This window comes from Anolis carolinensis, unplaced genomic scaffold, assembly GCF_035594765.1.
Source record: "Anolis carolinensis isolate JA03-04 unplaced genomic scaffold, rAnoCar3.1.pri scaffold_10, whole genome shotgun sequence".
NCBI classification, from domain to species: domain Eukaryota; kingdom Metazoa; phylum Chordata; class Lepidosauria; order Squamata; family Dactyloidae; genus Anolis; species Anolis carolinensis.
Window position 1 is genome coordinate 20,512,401 of NW_026943821.1, and position 16,718 is coordinate 20,529,118.

Here is a 16,718-nt window from a genome sequence, read left to right on the forward strand (position 1 = left end):
CGAAGGGTGTCTTCTTTGAGTTTGGGAGAACGAAAGTAGATCCGTCTCTTACAGGTAGTTTTCTAAAAGACGCTAAAAGAATGGCAGTTGTCTAAAATACACATTTTTGTGGTCCTCAGTTTATTATCAATAACAATAAATTGCACAAATGTAACATTTTTGTTCCTGGGTTATAAATGTCATTTCCCAATTGGTTCTATCAGTTGAAAAATTTTCTGTTCCTGGTTTGAAAGTATTCTTTCCTGTTTAATGGTGTGGTCCTTACTTTGAAAGTCATTGTTATTCTCCAGAAACTTTGTTTTTGTGGCTGCCACAAACTTGGTTGAAGCTCTATAATGAGATATTCATTGAAAAAGTACTGCAGTAAAATGTCTTACACGCTGCTCCGCCCGCAAAGTCAATGTTTTTGCAGTTTAATAAATTTTTTGGATGTTTTTATGATAGAACAATTAGGAAGTGACATTTGTAACCCAGGAACAAAAAACGTGTTGCATCATGTTGCTATTGTTTGCTTATTCTCGACACCAGGAAACGGAGAACCGCAAGAGCAAGGCTGTCGCTACTGTTTGTTGGCAGGTAACCAAGGCCAGATTAGGCTTCACTAAGGAAGCCACCCGAATGGGTTTTTAAGAGAAACAGATGTGAAAAGACCAGGAGAATAATTTACATCGAGTGTCAACACTACACAATTGTTCTTAGTTCAAGCCCACTTTAAGGGTTATGGCTCTGTAATATTGAATTTGTAGTTTGGGGAGGAATTACAGGTTCTCTATGGATTCTGCCTATCTAAAGTGGTATGAAACTGATGTAACTCTGTAGTGTAGATGCTTAGTAAAGGTAAAGGTTTCCCCTGACGTTAAGTCCAGTCGTGACCGACTCTGGGGGTTGATGCTCATCTCAATTTCTAAGCCGAAGAGCCGGCATTGTCCATAGACAACTCCAGGTCATGTGGCCGGCATGCCTATGGAGCGCCGTTACCTTCCCGCCGGAGTGGTACCTATTGATCTACTCACATTGGCATGTTTTCGAACTGCTAGGTAGACAGGAGCTGGGGCTAACAGCGGGCGCTCATTCCGCTCCTGGGATTTGAACCTGGGACCTTTCGGTCCACAAGTTCAGCAGCTCGGCGCTTTAACACAATGTACTTACATCCTCAAAAAGTGGAAGACTGGCACCTATTTTGTATGGGGTGCAAGCACTTAAAATAGGCGAGAAAGAATATAAATGGATCCAAACTATTGTTCCTCCTAACTTTCCCTGCTTTTCTGAAAAGCACGTTATGTAAATAGAGGAATATCCCAGTATTCCTATCAAATCATATGATCTGAACCCTAGTAGCGCAGTAGGTTAAATCCTTGTGCTGGCAGGACTGATGACTTGAAGGTTGCCAGTTCAAATTCAACCCAGGGAGAGCGCGGATGAGCTCCCTCTATCAGCTCCAGCTCTATGCAGGGACATGAGAGAAGGCTCCTACAAGGATGGTAAAGGTATTCCATTGACATTAAGTCCAGTCATGTCCAAGTCGTCTCCATTTCTAAGCCAAATAGCCGGTGTTGTCCTTAGACCCTCCAAGGTCACGTGGCCGGCATGACTGCATGGTGCCATTACCTTCCCACTGGAGCAGTACCTGTTGATCTACTCACGTTTTCGAACTGATAGGTTGGCAGAAGCTGGGGCTAACAGCGGATGCTTACTCATAAAAACATCCAAGTGTCCCCTGGGTAATGTCTTTGCAGACGGCCAATTTTCTCAAGCCAGAAGTGACTTGCAGTTTCTCAAGTCGCTCCTGACACAAAAAAATGTGATCCACACAACAGGTCTTGCCAATCCATTACTCTTTCCCTAAACGGTCTCACTACAAGAAATTAAACAGCATAGTAATGAGGCTTCGGGGAAGAATACATAGCAAACAATTCTCCCAAAGAACTGGGTGGACTACATTTCCCATCCTGTTAGCCTGGACACAATGTAAAGTGGGGTCCTGGGAGTCAGAATGGGAACCAATTGGCTTCAGAATAAAAAGACGCCAGATTAGACACCTAATTGAGTGTATATTTATTGTTACAGGGAGGCTTTCTCATTCAGAAATGCTAATCCAATATAGTCCACGTCTTGGCAAGGAGCCCGATGAGTCACAAGGTGACGATATGCCTCATACTATTCTATTTACTACGGGTTGAGCCTGCTTTCTTCGAAACACTCTCAAAATTCAAAACTGAGATATAGGGACACCTTTGGCTTTCTAATGGATTAAATTACCAAGAAAATATAGAAAAATTAAAAAATGCAGGAATTAATCTGATATCTTATTATATGCAAAGACGTATTCCAAAATCAGGAAAGAAATTGGAAATCTTAAGTCCTTATATGCAAAGACATATTCCAAAATCTGGAAAGAAATTGGAAAGCTAACTCCTTATATGCAAAGACATACTCCAAAATCAGGAAAGAAATTGGAAGTCTTAAGTCCTTATATGCAAAGACATATTCCAAAATCTGGAAAGAAATTGGAAAGCTAACTCCTTATATGCAAAGACATATTCCAAAATCAGGAAAGAAATTGGAAGTCTAACTCAGGCATTTCTCAGATCATGAATTCTAAATATATTTGCCATTCATGACGGCATCAGATACTAGAGGAGTTGGGAGACTTGGCTCACCGACTGTTGACAAAAAGGCAAGGGAAAACACTCAAGGAAATACACAAAGTGAATCTAATATAATCCAAACCAGGCTATTTAGTGAGCTTTTCTCAGTCTCCTTCCAAACTGATACATCCCTGCATTCCAGTAGCATAAAATACAATAAAATCTCATTTTCTGGCCAACAAAGCCATATGCAATGCCCTAGCTTTCTAATCTCTCCCTGCATTGCAGCCTCTTTTGTCCTTGGGAATCAAGTCACTGCAATTTCATATTTGGGAGGCAAACAGACATCCTGTATTGTTGGGAAGCCCTTGGAGCCTCCATCTTAAATCAGAGCCGTAACATCTCCATCGGCTATTGCTTCTGCCATCTCTGTGCCTGGCTCATCTTGGCTTAAAATGGCTGCCACAGATAAGAGACAATACAGGAGAGGCTTGCGGAATAAAAAACACATCCTAGGCAGACTGCCCTTTATTCCTGGGCTCTTGTCCTGCAGGAAATGCACCCGGATGTCCAAATGCAACACTATCAAAAGCAAAGAAATAAGCCTTTCACCTGCCAAAGTCAAATACTATTTGGTGAAGGTGTGGCTGGAATACGCAAATACTACAGGTAAGGAAACCAGCACCAGTTCTTTCCATTCTGGCTCCAAGTTGCAAAAGTAAAGCATATTGATTCTGACTTAACAAGGATGTTACATGCATAGGGAGGTCTAGTTCACCAAGACTGCACAACCAGGGTTCAAAGCATGACTATTGCAACCATAATGCTCCAGATATGCCACACTCCTTGCTTGCAAGCCATTTGTAGTTGCATTGCACAGCCAACCTTCTACCTCAAACCAGAACCCAATGCGCAGCCTTTTCCTGAAGTTTCGCACCCACGTCCAGCACACTGACTGACCAATCAAAAGGAAATAAAAGCAAAAATTGGTGCAGAATTCCTCCTGCCACAGTGACAAGTCTAGAGCAGGGATAGAACTGAGTAGACACCCAGGTGATGTTTGGCTATGACTCCCAACATCCATCACTTTTGGCTAAGGATGCTAGGATTTGCAGTCTAATACTATTTGGAAGCCTGTGCAATCCCACCCTGAGAATCTAAGAGCATTTGGGTTTTGGTGCTCCAAAACTCCTTTCTCCTATATGCTGACACTTTCTGTACATCTAAATTTTGCATCCAGACCCAGCAAAGAAAGCAAAAACGCGTATAGAAGCCAACCCAGCACAGTAGTAGTAATAGTAGTAGTAAAAAAACAACTTTATTTGTATTCTGCCCTATCTCCCCAAGTCGTGGCGGATTTAAGACTCTACGGCCCTTCAGATGGCGTTGGGAGCATGACTCCCAGTTATTGGCTAAGAATGCTAGGATTTGCAATCTAATATTTGGAAAGCTATGAAGTGCTACCTATCTTCCCGAGAACCTAACACCATGCAATCTGGGGACCTGGGCATCTCCTGGCACTTTCTGGACTGCTAAGAAGTTTCGCATCCAGGCCCAGCAAGTAAAGCAGAAATAGGTATAAAATACCACCCACCACAGTAATAAGACTGTATGGCCCTCCCGGTGACTCCCAACATTCATTTATATTGGCTGATGATGCTAAGATTTGAAGTCTAATATCTGGAAGTCTAATATACAATCCCAACCTTCCTATTTGAGCATTGAACAGTGTCATTTAAAGCAAAAAAATGGTACAGAATCCTACCACTGTGAAAAATTTGGACAAGGGGATTAGAGCTGTATGGTTATGTACCTCACAACCTCTGAGGATGCCTGCCATAGATGTGGGTGAAACGTCAGGAGAAAATACTTCTGGAACATGGCCACAGCCTAAAAGACATACAACAAACCAAGGGGATAAGAGCTATGTTCCAGAAGCATTCTCTCCTGACGTTTCGCCCACACCTATGTCAAGCATCCTCAGAGGTTGTGAGGTCTATTGGAAACTAAGCAAAGTGAGGTTTATATAGCTGTGGAATAATGTCCAAGGTGGGAGAACAAACTCTTGTCTGTTGGAGGCAAGTGTGAATGTTGCAATTGGCCACCTTGATGAACATTGAAAAGCCTTGAAGTTTAAAAGCCTGGCTTCTCCCTGCCTGGGGGAATCCTTTGTTGGGAGGTGATTAGTTGGCCCTGATTGTGTCTTGTCTGGAATTTCACTTGTCTAGTTTCCAACAGACCTCACAACCTCTGAAGATGCCTGCCACAGATGTAGGCGAAACATCAGGAGAGAATGCTTCTGGAACATGGCCATACAGACCGAAAAACTCACAGAAATCCAGTGATTCCGGCCATGAAAGCCATCAATACAAGGCGAGAAGAGTTCCAAATGATGAAAGATTGGCTAAAGATGCTGGGATTTGCAGTTGGTTCAATAACACCAGGAAAGCTATGCAATGCCAGCCTTCTTGGGGATCAAACACCATGCAATTGCATGGCTTTGGCTCTCCAAAATCCCTTATTTTCGTCAGAATGAGAATAAGGAGCCAAGTCTCATCCATAAAGACCCACACAACATATTGAAGGCTATGCACAGTGTCTTTTTTCTGTAGGTTTTAGTTCCCCAAATGCCTTGAAAAGCAACAGAAGAAGGACCCAAGCCTCATCCGTAAAGGGGGTCACCATTTATTCCTTTCCAATGTTACAATAAAGACCCATACAACTTTTGTTTTTATTATTATTTTAGGAGTTAGAAAACGGCAGATTCTGAAGTTGGGTCATTAAAAAATTATTTACAAAGACAAGGAAAACAAAACAAAAACAAAGGAAACCAAGAGTCACGCCATACAGCCAGCACGCTCCCCCCTCCCACCCCCCTTTCCATCCCAACCCCCCAAAATAAACCCAAAGATCTCCCTCTGAAGTCAAATTAAACACAGTGGACTTACAAGCTTTATGGTTTTAAAGCCAAAGAGCAAGACGTTATAAAAAACTAACCAGATTAGCTTTTTCTTCTTCTTCTTCAACGGTCGGTTTCTATAAAAAGCACAAAATACCCTTAAAATGAAGTCAGAACCAGGAATGTAAACCGAGAGATCAAAAGAGAGATCCGTTCTGAAGAACAGACCATTGCTGGTTTATTGGACTTTTTTTCTCGTTGAAAACAATAATAATAATTAAAAAAAAGAAAGACGACAATGACGACGACGACGAGAAGAAGCTGCTCGGAGAATTAGTAGAAACCAAAAGGTTGGAGAAGCCAAGAGCTCGGGGCATTGGTTTGAGAGCCTCACAAAAACGGAGCCGCGTTCCAGTTTCTGTCCAGGAACGACGCTTATCCTTCCATTTTCACAGTTTTCGGGAAGGATATCTTTTTGCAAAAAAAGGCGACCGGCTCCGTAGTGTGATGCCAATGGGGGAATCAACGTATTTGAGATGGTGTTGACGCCGCTGTCCTCTCTTTTCGTGATAACATATTTTGCTTCGGGTGAGAAAGGGAACCATCTTGGAGTGAGGAGGACGGGGGGACGGACGGGCGGGACCCATTAAGTTCGACGCCGGAGAGGGGCTCGTCTTCTCGGCGCCGCAGAGTGGCATCTGGGTCGACGACGAGAGCAAGGCAGCAGTTCCGTTGGGTTGACTGGGACGAAAAGGATGGCACAACAAAATAATAAAAAGTCATTTCCCCCCCTCCCTCCGGTTTCTCGTTAAGTTAGACGGACGCTGGGTTGGCTCGATCGATCGATCTACTCCTCCTTCTGCTCGGCAGGCACCGGGCTGGCTTCGGCCTCAGCCGCTTTCGTCTCCTCCGGACTCTCGCTCGGGGCCGACGGGACCTCCGCCGGCTTCTCCTCCTCCTTTGCCGCTCCTTCTTCGCTGCCTCCTCCTTCCCGCTTGGCCGGCTCCTCTTCCGGGGCTTCCGGAGCGGAGGCTTCCACGGCGGGAGCGGTGGCCACCTTCTCCTCCTCCTCCTTCTCCACCACGGCCTCCTCATTGGTGGCCCCGCTCTGCTCCGCCTCCGGGTTGCTCTCCTCCCCCTTGGCTTCCGCTTTGCCCGGCTGCTCCTCCCCGCCGCTGGGAGAGGAAGCAGCCGAGGCCTCGCCGGACTCCTTCTTGGCTTTCCGGAAGGAGATGCCGCTCAGCTTGAAGGACTTCTTGAACGAGAACTTCTTCTTCTTCTTCGGGGTTTCCTTGGGGGCGGCAGGCTTGGCGTCTCCGTCCGCCTTGGCCTCTCCAGAGCCTTCGGCAACCGGGGCCGGCTCGATGGCATCACCGCTACCGGACTCCGCCTTGGCTTCTTCCTTGACCGGCTCAGCGGATCCGTTGCCGTTCAGCGGAGTGGCCTCGCCGTCCGCTTTGGGAGACACATCTCCATTGATCTTGACGTGGCCGTTCTCCTGGAGAGAAACACAACACCACTGTTATTATTATTATCAACACCACTGTGTTGTCAAAGGCTTTCATGGCCAGGATCACAGGACTGTTGTATGTTTTCTGGGCTGTATGGCCATGTTTTAGAAGTATTCTCTCCTGACGTTTCGCCCACATCTATGGCAGGCATCCTCAGAGGTTGTGAGGTATGGAGAAACTAAGTAAGGAAAGGAAAGAATATATATCTGTGTAGAGTCCAGGGTGTGGCAAGAGTCCTTTGTCACTGGGAAGCCAGCATTAATGTTTCAGTTAATCACCCTAATTAGCATTGAATAGCTTTATCTCCTGGCTTCTTTCTGCCTGGGGGCATCCTTTGTTAGCTGCATCCTCACAACCTCTGAGGATGCCTGCCATAGATGTGGGCGAAACGTCAAGAGAAATACTTCTAGAACATGGCCATACAGCCCAGAAAACATACAACCCCATCAACACCACTGTTGTTATCATATTATTATTATTATTATTATTATTATTATTATTATTACAGTAGTCTCACTTATCTAACACTCACTTATCCAAAGTTTTGGATTATCCAACACATTTTTGTAGTCAATGTTTTCTATACATCATATTTTGGTGCTAAATTCATAAATACGGTAATTACAACATAACATTACTGTGTATTGAACTACTTTTTCTGTCAAATTTGTTGTATAACAAGATGTTTTGGTGCTTAATTTGTAAAATCATAACCTAATTTGATGTTTAATAGGTTTTTCCTTAATCCCTCCTTATTATCCAAGATATTCGCTTATCCAAGCTTCTGCCGGCCTGTTTAGCTTGGATAAGTGAGAGACTACTGTATTATCAACACCACTGTGTTGTCAAAGGCTTTCATGGCCAGGATCACAGGACTGTTGTATGTTTTCCGGGATGTATGGCCATGTTCTAGACGTATTCTCTCTTGACGTTTCGCCCACATCTATGGCAGGCATCCTCACAACCTCACTTCACAACCTCTGAGGATGCCTGCCATAGATGTGGGTGAAACGTCAGGAGAGAATACTTCTAGAATATGGCCATACAGCCTGGAAAACATACAACCACCCCATCAACACCACTGTTGTTATTATTATTATTGCTGGCTGGAATTCAATGTCAGAGTGCAACACCTGCAGAGCATGGAATTGAGTAGTTTTGTTATGTCTGTATTGGCAAGATACTAGGACTTGCAATGGGTTTCAAAGGAAAGGAGACTCCACCTGAATATTGGGAAGAATTTCCTTATCTCAAGAACTATCCAATAGTGGAACTCACTGCCTCAGAATCCGGTGGAAGCTCCTTCTCTGGATGTTTTAAAGTCGAGACTGTATGACCATCAAGGGGTGCTTTGATGGTGCTTTTCCTGCGTGGCAGAATGGGGTTGGACTGGATGGCTCCTGGGGGTCTCTTCCTACACTATGATTCTATGGGACTTAGTGAAGGACCAAGTACCAAAATGCATCATAGAGTTGGAAGAGACCTCACGGGCCATCCAGTCCAACCCTCTTCCAAGAAGCAGGAAAATGACATTCAAAGCACGCCTCTGAATGCATATACAGTAGAGTCTCACTTATCCAACATTTGCTTATCCAATGTTCTGGATTATCCAACGCATTTTTGTAGTCAATGTTTTCAATACATCGTGATATTTTGGTGCTAAATTTGGTGCAGTAACATTACTGCATATTGAGCTACTTTTTCTGTCCAATTTGTTGTATAACATGATGTTTTGGTGCTTAATTTGTAAAATCATAACCTAATTTGGTGTTTAATAGACTTCTCCTTAATCTTTCATTATCCAACATATTCACTTATCCAACGTTCTGCCGGCCCGTTTATGTTGGATAAGTGACATTCTACGGTACATTGGCTAAAACTTTAATTAAAAAGTTTTCATTCCATGTTTTATTAAGTGTGTTTTTATTTCTAGAGGTTAATGTTTAAATTTTATAATTTGTGTATGTTTTTGCTCATTGATGTATTGTATATTGTTATTGTTTTTATCTGGTATTATTTGTGAGCCGCCCCGAGTCCCCTTCGGGGGAGATGGAGGCGGGGTATAAACTTATAATAATAATAATAATTATTATTATTAAAACTACAATATGGAACAGGCATGGGCAAATTTCAGCCCACATCTGTTTGGACTTCCAACTCACACAATTCCTAACAGCCATACAAGCCATTAGGAATTGTGGGAGTTGAAGTCCAAACACTGACCTAGTGCATGCCTTCTTATGTATGCTATTTTCACATGGAATTGCCTCTGAAAAATGGGAAATTTGTAGAGTGCAAAAAGATGGCAACCAGTGGATGCTGGAGACTGGAATGAAATTTCACTGCTCAAATAGTTCCAATGGCTGCCAGTTTTTTTCCAAGCACAATTCAAGGCATTGGTTATGATGCACAGCTAGGTCCTGGGAGGTTCAAATAGCCTCTTCCTTGTTCTTCTCTTGCCATATTTGAAAAGAAAGGGCTTTATAGACTTCTGTATCGTTTATTTACTGAACTTTCTGAACTGCTTTGATGCTGCAAATGGTTTGTTTTTCTCCGAATATAGCTTTTAGCTATCCCACATTTGATTTTGGTTTGTAACACCCTGCGAATGGGGAAGGGAAGGCAAAGTATACACTTAGCAACAACAATAAACCTGCTTTTTCTGCCCCCAAACCAACTAAACAATATAATTAACACATGCAAAAACATTAACATAAGGAGTAGACCATTGAGCCAAGCCTTCCCTGGTCTGTCCAGCCCCAAAACTATTCCTTGGACTAGTGTGTCCTGAATCCTATGAGTCAACGAATTACGTTGCATGTGCAAGTAAATACATGTTATTGCACCAAGTGTAGTTGAGAGTGACAGTATTGTGCATACTCTATTGGGATTTTTTAATTTATTTTTTGCAGACCTAGCAGCATATAAGTACTGGTAAAAATCACACCTGTTTTTTCCCAATGCAGGAATAACCCCATTAACTGTAATGCCCATATTATGGCAATCCCTCTTATCAAAAGGTGGAAAATTCTCCACCTAGCCTTTTGAAATATGTCTGGTTCCTTTTTCCTTCATCTAATAGAGGTATTATAATATGGAACTTGGACTTTTTATGTACTGAGTTGGCTTTTCAATCACTCCCAAGTAGTGACTATGTGGGTTGTTTGGTGATTCCATTCGTCAAAAGTCAACTTTCCTTCCCAAATTGAAATTTCACACCATACTTAGTATTTGACTGCTTTGGGGTGCATATACACAGTAGAATTAATACAGTTTGACACCTCTATTACAGCCGCGGCTCAATATTATAGAATCCTGGGAGTTGCCCAAACTATAACTCCTTGGATTCCATAGTATTGAGCCTCGGTATTGATTTATTTATTTAATACATTTATATCCCACCCTTTTCACCCCGAAAGGGACTCAGAGGGGTTTACAAATTAAATTTACATACAATATTATATTATTAGCATAGCACAATGCTGGCAATAAATTACCATATTGTACTAGATCTATATATTTATTATTTATTTTATTCACAACATTTATACCGCGCCCTTCTCACCCGAGGGGACTCAGGGCGGCTTACAAAAATTGGCAAAATTTAATGCCCAAAATGCAATCATAGATTGTAATATTAACAATATTACATGTAATATATAATAAATATTATTATATTGTATTACAAAATATTATTATTATATGCATATAAAAAAGGTAAAGGTTTCCCATGTTGTGACTGACTGGGGGTTGGTGCTCATCTCCATTTCTAAGCCGAAGAGCCGGCGTTGTCCATAGACATCTCCAGGTCATGTGGCCGGTGACTGCATGGAGAGCCATTACCTTTCCGCCGGAGCGGTACCTATTGATCTACTCACATTTGCATGTTTTCAAGCTGCTAGGTTGGCAGGAGCTGGAGCTAACAGTGGCTGCTCATGCCGCTCCTGATGCTTGAACCTGGGACCTTTTTGGTCTGCAAGTTCAGCAGCTCAGCGCTTTAACACACTGTGCCACCAGGGGCATATACAATATAATATTATATATTATTGTGAATTATATATAATACATTATTATATATTATTGCAAATATTATACATATACAATATAATATATTATTGTAAATCATATTGTGTATAATATATACACTAGCTGTGCCCGGCCATGCATTGCTGTGGCGAAGTATGGTGGTATGGGAAATAAAGTATTGAAGAATTGGTGGTAGTTAAGGTAAAGGGTAAAGGTTTTCTCCTGACATTAAGTCCAGTTGTGTCCGACTGCACACTGAAGTGGATCATATGGCAGTGTGGAGTCAAGATAATCCATTTCATATATAGCTTATATAGGTTATATAGCTGTGTGGAAGGGCCTTGAGTCTACACTGCCATATAATCCAGTTCAAATCAGATAATCTGCATTTTATAGGCAGTGAGGAAGAGGCCTAAGTGAGGCCTAACTCTGCCTGTCCCCTGGGCTGAGTGGGTTTCTAGGAGACCAAGTGGGCGGAGCTTAGCCTTCAAACTGGCAGCAATTGGATAAAAACAATTATTCCTCTCCCTCTAATTAGGACTTAATTTTTCTTTTCTTTTTGTTGTATGAATGTAGAGGCATGGATGAGGGGTTGTGCTGCCAAGTTTAGTGTTTCTGGGATGTGTAGTTTTGTTGTTTTGTCCTAGGCTGAAATTTCATTACCCTTATATATATATAGATATATATATGCATGTGTGTATACACACACACACATATATATACACTAGCTGTGCCCGGCCACGCGTTGCTGTGGCAAAGTGGTGGTGGTATTGGTTAAAAATTGTTGTGTAATTTTTATTTGACGTTATTTGTATTTTTTAATTAATTTTATTGTAAGTTATCGTTTTATTTATTATATTTTATTATTTTTTTGTATTATTTTTAGTTATTTTCTGTTATTATCGTATTTTATCGTATTAACTTTTTAGTGTTTTTAATTATTTTTTAGTGTTTTTTATTATTTTTTTATTGGGTTGCTAGGAGACCAAGTTGGAGGAGCTTAGCCTTCTAACTGGCAGCAATTGGATAAAAGCAATTTTTCCTCTCTCTCTAATTAGGACTTTATTTTTCTTTTACCTAGTGGCGTGGATGATGGGTTGTGTTGTCAAATTTTGAGGTTGGGGGGCATGTAGTTTTGTTGTTTTGTGGGTCGCCGTGATGCCATCACTCTTTTATATATATAGATATACATAGAATTAGCAAAGCATGTTAATGGTGGGAGGGGCCTTCAGCTGCAGCAAGCAGACAAGATGGAAACTGTCTTTGCTGAGGATGCCTGCTATAGATGTGGGCAAAACATCAGGAGAGAGTGCTTCTGGAACATGCCCATACAGCCCGGAAAACACACAACAATCCGACCATGAAAGCCTTAGACAACACACAGAACTTAACACCTTCTTTGCCTCAATCCAGTCCCAAAAGGGCTCAATTTAGGGGTAAAGTTTGCCCATGCCTGATCCTAAGGGGGCAGTAGAGGAAATGCTGCACAATAAAGGTAAAGAAGCAGTAGAGGAATATCTTGCTATTCCAAAGGGATTCAAGTCACTGAAGGCAAGATAATTGAGCCAAGGAGGAAGCAGAGGAAATGCACTACAGTGAAGAGGGAGGAGAGGAGTATCTGGCTACTGAACATGGCATTCAAGTCTCAAGAGCCAAATGAACAACATCCAAAGAACTGGGCAGAATTTCACAACCAGTGGCCATCATCTTCGAGAAGTCCCAACAGACTGGAAGAAGGCTAACACAGGGTGGGGTTGCTGTGAGTTTTCCAGGCTGTGTGGCCTGGAAAACGTTCCAGGAGCATTCTCTCCTGACGTTTCACCCACATCCACGGCATGCATCCTCAGAGGTTGTGAGGTATGTTAGAAAAACCCAGAAAGGAAGGTTATATATCTGTAGAAGGTCCAGGGTGGGAGAATTATTTACCGTATATACTCGAGTATAAGCTGACCCAAATATAAGCTGAGGCACCTAATTTTACCACAAAAAAACTGGGAAAACATTGACTCCAGTATAAGCCGAGAGTGGTAAATTTCAGAAATAAAAATAGATACCAATAAAATTACATTAATTGAGGCATCGGTAGGTTAAATGTTTTTGAATATTTTACATAAAGCTGAAATTTAAGATAAGGCTTTCCAACTCTGATCAAATCATTATTCTCATCTTCTTCAATGTAAATGTGCTTATGTATCCTTTTAATAATAATAGAGTAAAATAATACATGTAACATTAATAATAATAATAATAAATACAGGAAAATAATACATGTAATAATAAATAGAGTAAAATAAATGTAATAGTAGCAACAATAATAGAGAAAAATAATAAATGTACCATATATTCTCAAGTATAAGCTGACCCAAATATAAGCCAACCAGGACCCTCACCCGAGTATAAATCGAGGGGCTTTTCCAGTCTTAAAAAAAGGGATTAAAAACTAGGCTTATATTCAAATATATACAGTAGAGTCTCACTTATCCAACACTAGCTTATCCAACATTCTGGATTATCCAACGCATTTTTGTAGTCAATGTTTTCAATATATCATGATATTTTGGTGCTAAATTTCGTAAATACAGTAATTACTACATAGCATTACTGCACATCAAACTACTTTTTCTGTGAAATTTGTTGTATAACATAATGTTTTGGTGCTTAATTTGTAAAATCATAACCTAATTTGATGTTTGATAGGCTTTTCCTTAATCCCTCCTTATTATCCAAGTTATTCGCTTATCCAAGCTTCTGCCAACCCATTTAGCTTGGATAAGTGAGACTCTACTGTAGTAATAAAAATAGAGTAAAATAAATGTAATACATGTAATAATAATAATAAATACAGGAAAATAATACATGTAATAATAAATAGAGTAAAATAATAAATGTAATAATAAGATCGGAGTGAAATAATGTATTAATAATAATAAAAATAGAGTAAAATAAATGTAATAGTAGCAACAATAGAGAAAAATAATAAATGTACCATATATTCTCGAGTATAAGCTGACCCAAATATAAGCCAACCAGGACCCTCACCCAAGTATAAGCCGAGGGGGGCTTTTTCAGTCTTAAAAAAAGGGATGTAAAACTAGGCTTATACTGAAATATATATATATATAGTAATATATATTTATAGTAATATAAATATATATATTTAAGGGGTGGGAAAAAAGGATGTGGATAGGACGTTGCCTCCTTCCGCCGCCAGGGGGCAGCAGCTCCTTGAAAATGCCTTTAATTTTGCGCGCTCTGGGAAAAATAAAAAAACAATGCACTCAGGGCGCGCGCAAAAAAAGGGGTCCTTTGCATATAATATATATATTTTTTTCAGGGTGGGGGCAGAGCTGAGAATCCAAAGTTTTCTTCTATCCTCAACAATGCAAAAAAATAAACAAGATGCATTGAAGAAATCCTTGCAAACAGAGTCAATAATCCCATTCCATTGGGATTTTAATATTCCCCCCCCCCTTGAGAAAAATGCGAGAACACGTCCCAGGGTTTTGTCCCCAAAAATCCCACCAACAAGGTCCCCAAATGCATGGGTCTGGTTCAGGGATTCCCATTCATTCCAACTGAAAGATTTGCAAAACCCAGATTAGGATTCCTTTGCAAAACAAGTCCAATAGAAGAACAATTGCAAGGCTCCGACACGTGTCTATCGTTCGCATGATCAGCTCAATGGGGAGGGGGGTTTAAAAATTGGGAGTGGGGGGTTTAAAAAAGAGGTGCAATGCAGCTTGGGTGGGTTCCCTTTGTTTGCTTCCTGCAAAAGGGAGGGGAGGTCTCGCTGCTTCTGCAAACAAAGGAGAGGCAGTGCCCGCGTTCACACGAGACGCGTGTCGAGCCAAGAGCGACACAAGAGTAACATTTTTTTTAAAAAAACACCCCTTTTAAAAATAATTAAGTCATTTCCCATCTATTGTTGCTCCCAATCCGAGGAGACCCATAGACACCCATGGATTTACTCCAGTGTAGCGCTCAAAAATACTTTAGGATGTCCTTTAAGGCTTTGTTGGAAAGCCTCCGCCCTATTCCCGGCCCCGATCCGAGGAGACCCATTGATTTCCTAGGATTTACTCCAGTGTAAAGCTCCAAAGTAGCAATAACCCTTTAAGGATGAGCCTTTGATTTCATTGGATCTGTACTATTTCTGGCCCCGATCCGAGGAGACCCATTGCTTTCCTAGGATTTACTCCAGTGTAAAGCTCCAAAGTAACAATAACCCTTTAAGGATGAGCCTTTGATTTCCTAGGATCTACTATTTCGGGCCCCGATCCGAGGAGACCCATTGATTTCCTAGGATTTACTCCAGTGTAAAGCGCAAAAGTAGCAATGACCCTTTAAGGATGAGCCTTTGATTTCATCTCTGCACTATTTCTGGCCCCGATCCGAGGAGACCCATTGACCCCGTGATTTACTCCAGTGTAGAGCTCCATAGTAATAAGTATCCCTTCGAGAATGCTTAGGCTTTTTTGGAGAGCCTCCGCCCTATTGTTGGTCCCGATCCGAGGAGACCCATTGATTTCTTAGTATTTACTCCAGTGTAGAGCCTCAGTGATCGTAACCCTTAGAGAATGAGCCTGAGGCTTTGTTGGAGGGCCTCCGCCCTATTATTGGTCCCGATCCGAGGAGACCCATTGATTCCTTAGGATTTACTCCAGTGTCAAGCTCCAACGTTAATAACTAACCCTTGGCTCTGTTGGCGCTTCCACACCATTCCTGGCCCCGATCCGAGGAGACCCATTGATTCCTTAGGATTTACTCCGGTGTAGAGCTCCATAGTAATAAGTAATGCTTCAGAGAATGAGCCTCGAAAGCCTCCGCTCTATTCCCGGCCCCGATCCGAGGAGACCCATTGGTTCCTTAGGATTTACTCCAGTGTAGAATTCCAATAGGGTTTCCATCCAAAATGCCTTGGCTCCAATGGGTCTCCTCGGATCGGGGCCACAGGCGAAAGCAAACGGGAGTCAGGCTTTGCAAATAGGATGAGCTCCGATGAGAAGCCAACTTGTTGCACCGACACGGGAGTAAATCCACGGGGGCGAATGGGTCTCCTCGAAGCAGAGGCCCCGATCCTGCACCCACCTGGCCGTTGGACTTGGAGGGCGAGGCGTCCCCGGCGGCGGCGGCGGCGTCCTGCACGGCGAGGTCTCCCTTGGCGGCTTTGGAGCTGTGGCTTCCCATGGTCGCCGACGAGGGTCTCCCGGAGAGTCGGGCGAGGAAGCAACGCGAGGCGGAGGGCGGCCCTCCTCAAACGGCGAGGCGGGAAAGGGCTCGGCTTCCCCGAACCCGGCGCCTTCTCGGATGAGCTCGAGTCAAGATGCTTTGGGATCGGGTCCTCCCTTGCAAGTCTTCCCTTTGCAAGCGCCGTCCAGGAAACCCTTGCGCATGCGTCAACACAACCACTCCCTTCACACACTACTTGGCTTCTGCCGCGGGTGGGGCCGGGCGCCGCCTAATAAGGGCGCGGCGGAGGAGTGGGCGGGGCTACGAGGCAGCCTCGGCCAATAAGGAGGCCGGGATGGGAGTTGGGCGGAGCTTCTCTCTCTCTCTCACTCACTCTCTCTCCCCCTCCTCTTTTTATTCCAGGGTCTATGTATGCTACTCTAGTCCAGGCATGGGCAAACTTGGGCCCTCCTAGATGTTTTGGACTCCAACTCCCACAATTCCTAATAGGTACCTATATAAAGA

General features: G+C 42.6%; 1 protein-coding gene across 1 annotated transcript; it reads right to left on the reverse strand.

The window, feature by feature from the left end:
* Positions 1 to 5,257: 5,257 nt before the first annotated feature.
* marcksl1 (MARCKS like 1) lies at positions 5,258 to 16,470 on the reverse strand. Its single transcript, XM_003228718.4, has 2 exons — positions 16,113 to 16,470; positions 5,258 to 6,985 (listed from the first exon to the last, which is right to left on the reverse strand). The coding sequence occupies exons 1-2, from the start codon at positions 16,209 to 16,211 to the stop codon at positions 6,335 to 6,337; spliced, it is 750 nt and encodes a 249-aa protein (XP_003228766.1). The 5' UTR covers positions 16,212 to 16,470; the 3' UTR covers positions 5,258 to 6,334.
* Between the last annotated feature and the right edge of the window lie 248 nt (positions 16,471 to 16,718).

Excerpts from the sequence above, each read along its gene's own strand:
- marcksl1 (XM_003228718.4), bottom strand. The coding sequence starts at position 16,211 with ATGGGAAGCCACAGCTCCAAAGCCGCCAAGGGAGACCTCGCCGTGCAG. Across the intron at positions 6,986-16,112 it reads CCTCCAAGTCCAACGGCCAG|GAGAACGGCCACGTCAAGAT; the intron begins GTGGGTGCAGGA and ends GTTTCTCTCCAG.